Here is a 7,749-nt window from a genome sequence, read left to right on the forward strand (position 1 = left end):
TCTTCTTCTGGTCTTTATTTTAGCAGTAAGGTAGCAAAGCTGCGCTCTTCTTCGTAGACATTGAGTTTGGCTGCAGCTGCACACAGTTGCAGCGCCTCCTACAGGAAACTGGTGGAGCTACGCAGAGAACCACGCCGTTCAGAAGGCTTGTTTGGATTCATGTTTTTATAAAACCCTGAGGTCCGGAGCTCGGGGTCCTCAGACACCTGATCAACCTGCGGACATCAGGTGTCCACAGGTGACCACCATGGACAGGCTGTCAAAAGACATCAGGGACCAGATAGTAGACATGTCCAAGTCTGGAATGACAACAAAACCATCAGTGAGAACCTTGGTGAGGAACTGGCAACTGTTGAGAAATGGAAGAAATATTAACGGACCGTCGGTCATCCTCGGTTTGTTGCTCCATGGACGATGATTCTTCGAGACGTGAGGGGTCAGCCCTCAGAAACACGGGTTAATAATCTGTCAGCGTCATCGGGACCACGGTACGCTGTAACGACCTGAAGAAGACTTGTGTAGAAACCCAAACGAGTCGGGCTGAAGAACACCTCCATAAAGGATGGATTTAAGGACCCCTAAACGTGCAAATAAAATAAAATAAACATTGATCTGGGGTCCAGATGAGACTTCATTGGATCGAGGCTGCAGGTCGGCCATTTTTTAAGGCTTGAAAACTCGTGCAGATAATAAAAACGATCATAAATCATCTGATCTGAGTTCGTATCAAACTTAAACTGGGTCCAAATTCACTGAAACACGCCTTCCCTACAGTCAGGCATGGAGGTGGAAACATTATGATTGGGGCTAAAGGTACAGGAAGTCTTCAACACATCACTGGACGGGTTGTGGACTGTAAAATGTTGGACCAGAACCAGAACACCGAAAACATCTCGTCAAGGCAACAACGGTCCCGTAGAAAATCTGTGGAGGAGGCGGAGCTTCGAGTTACCAAGAAGCCTGAAGGATTTAGAGAGTTTCTGTAAAGAGGAGTGGGCCATAGTCCCTCCAGGGATGGACTGGTGTCCAACTGAGTCGTTTTATTTAAAGATCAAAGATTTCCCTCAGTGACATGAAATAAAACCAGTAATTATTCCCCCAGTTTAGTCTGAACCGTAAAGTGAAACAGAGTGAAACCGTTTCACCGCGGAGGGCGGTTCCTTCGGCTCCTTGGGTTTCTTTGGTCCCTTCGGCTCCTTCGGCTCGTTGGTCGTGGGTTTTATTTCCTGTGGGGAATTTGTTCTGTTTGCAAGAACGGACTTTCTCAGTAAACAGAAACAAATTTAGGATTTATTTATCTGTCATGAGAGACAGGAAGTGCCTCTCAGTCCGGTTCAGACTCTTTAAGTTTAGGAACGAATCTGCTCAGCTTTTAGTTTCGATTCTTCCTTCCAGAGCGGCATCAACTACCGGTGGTCAGACGGCGTCGACACGGTTTACACGCACTGGGACGCAGCCGACGACGACGACGACTTCGTGACGGGGGAGTGCGTGTTCATGGACGTGAACGGAGGCTGGCGGCGGGCCGACTGCGACACGCCACTGCCGGGCGGTCTGTGCCACCTCCCTCCTCCGAGTCAGTGAGGCTCTGACGGTTCAACCGCCAATCTTTGTGAAACGTGAAGGTTCACGCCGCTGTCCTCTCCTTCAACAGGAAGTAAACCCTTCGTCTCGTATGAGACAACGTGTCCGTCCACGTGGGTGAAATTCGGGCGTGGCTGTTACAGCTTTGAACCCGTGGTTGAAAAACGAACGTTTGACGAGTCGAGGCAGCACTGTAAACAGAAAGGTAACGTTTTTACCCGTGGCGGCGTCAGTGCGGCCATCTTTTCATCAATTTGTGCTTCGATTTGTCTTTTGTCAGCGTTTATCAAACAGGATAACATTTCTGGCTTCGTAGAAACTCAACAAAACAACACAAATTTCATATTATTTTAACATTTTTCTCACCTGACACCGTAAGGTTCCTATGTCTGTCTGTTAGCAAAATATCTGAAGAACCAGTGGATGAATTTCCGTGAGAATCACAGGAAGTAATTAACCCAATTCAAGATGGCTGCCACAGCTAATCAACCTTAGCAAACACAGAAATGGCTGAAAGGCTGGGTGGTAGTAGCTGACAGTTATCTCTGTTTAAAGCAGGAGGAAGTTTATTTTTGTAGTTTAATTAAATATAACAGATTTTATAAACTTCTGTGAGATGTCACAACATAAAACAGCAAATATAGCTTAGCATTTTGTTGTTTTTCAGGTTTATTTGACAATTTTTTAATTGTTTGTTTAATAGTTTTTTGTTTTTTTTACTTAAATGTTTTTGTGTTTAAAAAAAAAACAAAAACTAAATCCCTCAAAACATGAATCTGCAGCTTGAACCTACTTAGCTTAGCTTAGCTTAGCATAGCATTGCATAGCATAGCATAGCACAGCTTAGTTTAGCTTAGCATAGCACAGCTTAGCTTAGCTTAGCTTAGCATAGCACAGCTTAGCATAGCCTAGCCTAGCTCAGCCTAGTTTAGCCTAAAAACACGGTCTATGACAGCTAACTTAGGTTTGTACTCAAACTAAATCCATCCTAAATTAAATCTACAGTTAATAAATTATAGTTTGTTCACAAAATATGAAGTTAATTTTTCTAACTAATCCTTTTGTAGCATCTTAGCTAGCTTACTTGGAAGCATCGCAGAATCTAAGCCTTCTTGTTGTCGGTTCCTGATTCGAATAAAAGCTCCAGGTTTCAGACACTTTTTGTTGCGACTTCGTCGAGCTTCTGTCACTTTTCCAGCCAACACCTCGGACGTCCTGACCATCGAGGACGAGACGGAGAACCGTTTCGTCCTGGAGCAGCTGTGGTCCTCGGGGTTCCTTCACCACGCCGTCTGGTTGGGGATGTCCTTCAACACCGACAGTAAGAACCGTCCTCCGCTTCCGTCCCACCGGATAAAGAGAAACTCGTCTAATTGAAGCGTTTAATCTGGTTCCAGCCGACTCGCTGACCTGGGTCGATGGTTCTCCGGTGGACTACACCAACTGGGCCAACAGAGGACCCGACACCGGACTGCTGACTGCAGATTCTTGTGTCACCACCAGGGGGGTTGATGGCGCGTGGCACCTGTCCTCGTGCACAGAGCGGCTCGGATTTATCTGCAAAACTGTCCCAGGTGAGTAAAGGTTGGAGCTGCACCTCGTCCCGAGACGCTGCGAGGACTTTCAGCCGACCGGGGGTCACGTCTGTCCAAAAGAAGGGACATAAGGGACACTTTCAGGGACAGCGTCTGTCTTTTAGAACCTAATCTTGTTTCCTGTTTCTGATTAAAAACTGGATGTTTTTCCTGCAGTTTGAGTTTGAATCAATATTTAGATTATTTGTTGGAATAATCGGAGCGTTTTATCGGTCCGCCTGTCTCCTGTTGTTATCGTGTCCGTCTCGCTCGGGGTCGTTCAGGCCGTCCCACAAGAACGTCAGGACGACGGTTCGAGACCCGTTTTCCACTCTGGAACCAAGTTTTGACCAGAAAAAGTCCTGTTTAGGGCAGTGGTGTCCGATCCTGGTCCTGGAGGTTTTAGATGTTTCGGATGACTGAGTGATGAACAGGCTGCTGCAGAACCTGAAGACCTGCTGAGGAGCAGAGAAACATCTAAAACCTGCAGGATGGTGGTCCTGTCTCATCTGTCCATCGAATTGTCCTCCAGAGGACGTTTGTCTTGTCCATGTGTTCATAAAAAAATGACAAAAAGGAGAAAATACCATCCGGCTCCTTGTTGTTTGAAAATAATTATGGTTTTTAAAAGTTGCAGCACCTTTTGAAGAGGATGGAACTTTTTGTTTCGATGAAGATGAGCTGAAGAAGAAAATGAAACCTTTAACGCCGCCGCTGCCGCCGCCACCGCTGGCTTCCGATGCAGGAAGATTAAAATGTTGCGTTCTTGAAGGTCACATTCTTCAGGATGAAACACGATAACGTTCTAAAACCTTCTTCTTCTTCTTCTTCTCTCGCAGATGTCGTCACCGAAGTGGAGGTGGAACCGCTAAACGGTAAGGTTCTGCTAGAACCCAACCGTGGAGTCGGTGGTTAGAACCCGCATGTTCCTCGCGATGAATAATCTGTTCAAAGACGAAGAACCGAGAACCAAACGAAGGGTTTCCTGTTCGCTGAGAACACTGAGAGCTGAACAGAAGCTAAAAGGAGCAAAATGGAAGCTAAAAGCTAAAGTAGCAAAATGCTATTTAAAGGCTAAAGTAGTAAAACCCTAGGAAGCTAAATTATCAGAACAACAGCTAAACAAAAAGAGCAGTAGCTAAATGCTAAAAGTAGCAGAACTGTATCTACAAGCTAAAAGGCTATAGCTAAAGGTGGTGGAACAGCAGGTAAAAGCTGGAAGTAGCAAAATGCTAGTTAAAAGCTAAAGTAGCAGAACGGTAGCTAAATGTAGCGAAACAATAGGTAAAAGCTAAAAAATGGCCAAAAGGGTACTTAAAACAACAATAGTTTAGCTAAAAGTAGCCAAATGCTAGCTAAAAGTAACATAAGACTTGCTAAAAGCTCACATTAGCAAAGACCAGCTAAAAGCCAAAGTAGCAGAATGATAGCTAAAAGCTAAAAGTAGCGTACCAAAAGGTAAAAGCTGTAAATGGCAAAAAAGCTGCAACAGTCTAGCTAGAAGTAACAAAATGCTAGCTAAAAGTAAAACACTTGCTAAAAGCTCAAATTTGCAAAAGGCTAGTTAAAAGCTAAAAGCAGCAGAATTAGATTCAGAGGCAGCAGCTGAAAAGGTTGAACTGAAGAGATCTTTGTGTTTCTACGGAGAAAATGTTTGGAAATAAAGTAAAATATTTTTAAAAGTACAAAAGTCTGAACGAGCCGAAGGTTTTGGTATGCGAAGGGCATCGCCTCAGATACTGGAGGCTGTAAGATTTAGGCAAAATGGCCGCTGTAACAGTTATCATTTGATGGTTTTAGTGTAACAGCTGGTATTTTCTCGGGTATAATGAGGAAGTCGTGTCGCCGCAGCTGAAAACATCTGGTTGTCCGTCTCAGGTGCGCATCGCGGCGTGGTTCCCGCCGCCGTGGTGGTGGCCGTGTTGCTGTTCGCCCTGCTGGCGGCGGCGCTGTGGTTCCTGTACCGGAGGAACTCGGGTCGGTTCCGGGGCCTCCCGACGCTCGGCGGCGCTTATTACAGACAGACGGGCTCCCAGGCGACAGAGTCGGACGGGAACGTTCTGATCGCCGACCTGGAGGCTCACTCCGGAGAATAACGCCAAAGCTTTTATTTGTTCACGCCGGCGGCTGACATCATCACGCCGGACACGTTTCAGTTGTCTCTGCTCTGATTGAAAAGTGGAAGTTCTTCTCTTGTGCTGTCTCTGAGAGTGGAATTGGAAAAAAAAAATTAACTTAATTAAAAATGTAGAAGAAGGGAAACTGAAGAGCTTTAAACTTAAATTGGTCATAATCTCAGAAGTTTAATTATGCAGAAAAAGTTTGATTTGAAAGATTTAAACAAAAAAAGTCTTGATTTTCTTATCAGGGTCTGAATGTGTTTACAGTTCTGTAATTTTGTAAATTCAGTTGTGTTCTGTACGCAAACATTCTCAGTATTATTTTGTATTTTGAAGTACTGTGCTGTGTATACATTCTGTACATTAATGGGTATGTTGTACAGTTTTATTTGCATCTAAATAAATGAAATTTAGGTTATATGTCGGTGTAGATTCTGTCATTTCCAGAAGAAAGTCCTGAAGGTTTCAGGTCAAAGCAGCTGGACGTTTCTCTTCCTCCGTTCAGATCTGGAGAGGAAGGAGCTCCAAGCTTCAAACTGTGAGAAATGCTCCCTTTATACAGATGAATCGCCCTCCTCTTCCTCCCGAGGGTCATTAGGGTTCACAGATGGGTGTCTGATCCGAGATTTCCTCCTGTTCAAAGATGATCTTTCCTGTTTGAAGGAAGCCATTCACATCTAATGAGAAAGACCACTTTTTTTTTAAACTTACGTCCTGCCTACGCGACGCCATTTTTAAGTGAAACGCCCACGATGGATGGCAGAGTGATGTTTGTGCTCCTCCCTCCTTTCAGTTTATCGGAGACGCAGTTCACTCACTTCAGCTCGAATCATGAGCGTGTCGTTGAAAGACAAAAATCACAGCGCCGCCTGCTGACCTGGCGTGGGAACTACGGCGGGTCCAACGGTCTCGTCTGAACGGTTTCCTTTGCTCCTCGTCAAACAGGAATGACCATCTTTGAACAGGAGGAGATCTCAGATCAGATTCCCTTCTGATTCACCCCTTCATTCAGCTCTCTGTGAACCCTAATGACTCTCAGGAGGAACAGGAGGGACATTAATCTGCGTAATGGGAGCATGTCTCCCTTTCCATATCTGAACTGAAAAAGCTTCACAGATGGGAAAAGAAACGTCTTTAACGACAGAACGGACGTCCAGTTGTTTTGTTTTTAAGTCTTTAAATTAAACTTTTGTGTCACAGAGGATAACAGAAGACAAACAGTTTTACCAATTTAGGTTTTCAGTTTTATTTTATGCCTATTGAATGGCATCTCATCACAACCATAGTTTGATCCTTTTTTTTTTTTTTTTTACTGCAAAATGAATAAAACGAGAGAATTAAGAAACAAATATATGATTAGAAAAGATTAAATTTAAAAAAACATTTTACTTAGCGTCTGTAATGTTTAATGCTTAAGATTTGTTTGTATAAGTGACAAAATGTTTATTCTGAAGAAATATGATCCTTCCTGTCCCTGATAACTTTAACTTTATTGTGAAAACGCTGCGTGTTTTTTGGTCTCTGTCCAACAGTATCCTAATGTTTTATTGATTTACTGTAAAACCCTGTCGGCGCCATTAAATAGTCAGTTTGCAGCCATCATTTCTGCAGATCTGACATCAGGATATTAAATAATTCATGGCGGCTTTCAGAGTAAAATCAGAAATGTTTGAAATGTTTCTGCGGACTTTTAGGGGAGTTTGTGGATGAGAAATTAAAAGTGCGTATTTGTTGTTAAAGCTCTGAGCGCGATGGGCGTGGAGGAGACACAAAACCGAGCCGTAAAGAAAGACGGAGGCAGACCGGAAAAGAGCGGCTCGCCCTTCAAAATAAAACTGCTCAGGCTCGCGCATGCGCACTCTTATATTAACCGGGAAAGCTCGTTGAAATGTAAAAACTGATTATCTTTTATTTATCAGGACAAGATTGCAGCTAAAAACGAAACTAAAACGCAACACATAAAAATAAAATGTAAAAATAAAAAAAGTTTACCCGTCATTAACTTTAAAAGCAACCAGAACTCGACTGATTTGTTTTCTATGGACGATGTACAACACCAATTTTTAACATTTTTATTTCGGGCCAATTTTTATTTTTCCATTCAACAGAAGTGCAATGAAATAAACATGTATTTAACAACACCAGGAAGAATTAATTATTGGTTACATTAAACTTAATGTATCCTAATTTTCCTATGTGGAGACATGGCCGACAGCTGATTATTTTAAAAGTAGCAAATATTGGCCGATTAAATCAGACTATTTTTTACTACAACTATAAATGAGATACAAAGATATACACAAATCTTTAGTAAGAAGTGGAGCAATTACTGTTTTTATTGATCTTTTGTCATTTTACGGTTTACATATTTTATTTTCAAACATGGAAGTATATATAATACAAAAATATATACGAGCCACTCTCTCACCTACTCCTGGTGATAATATTTGACCCTTTCTGGTGAAAAGAGT

At 42.9% G+C, this 7,749-nt stretch overlaps 1 protein-coding gene across 3 annotated transcripts in view; it reads left to right on the forward strand.

Moving 5' to 3' along the window:
• pla2r1 (phospholipase A2 receptor 1) overlaps window positions 1-5,696 on the forward strand; it is a 23,991-nt gene extending 18,295 nt beyond the window's left edge. For all 3 annotated transcript variants that reach the window (XM_037979926.1, XM_037979925.1, XM_037979927.1), the window contains 6 exons: window positions 1,396-1,576; window positions 1,655-1,789; window positions 2,783-2,905; window positions 2,982-3,158; window positions 3,998-4,033; window positions 5,037-5,696. In XM_037979926.1, the coding sequence (XP_037835854.1) occupies window positions 1,396-1,576; window positions 1,655-1,789; window positions 2,783-2,905; window positions 2,982-3,158; window positions 3,998-4,033; window positions 5,037-5,254 (870 nt within the window). In that variant the 3' untranslated portion in view covers window positions 5,255-5,696. The remainder of the gene's footprint in view (window positions 1-1,395; window positions 1,577-1,654; window positions 1,790-2,782; window positions 2,906-2,981; window positions 3,159-3,997; window positions 4,034-5,036) is intronic.
• The last annotated feature ends 2,053 nt before the right edge of the window (window positions 5,697-7,749 follow it).

Source organism: Kryptolebias marmoratus, linkage group LG15, assembly GCF_001649575.2.
Source record: "Kryptolebias marmoratus isolate JLee-2015 linkage group LG15, ASM164957v2, whole genome shotgun sequence".
In the NCBI taxonomy this organism is placed as follows: domain Eukaryota; kingdom Metazoa; phylum Chordata; class Actinopteri; order Cyprinodontiformes; family Rivulidae; genus Kryptolebias; species Kryptolebias marmoratus.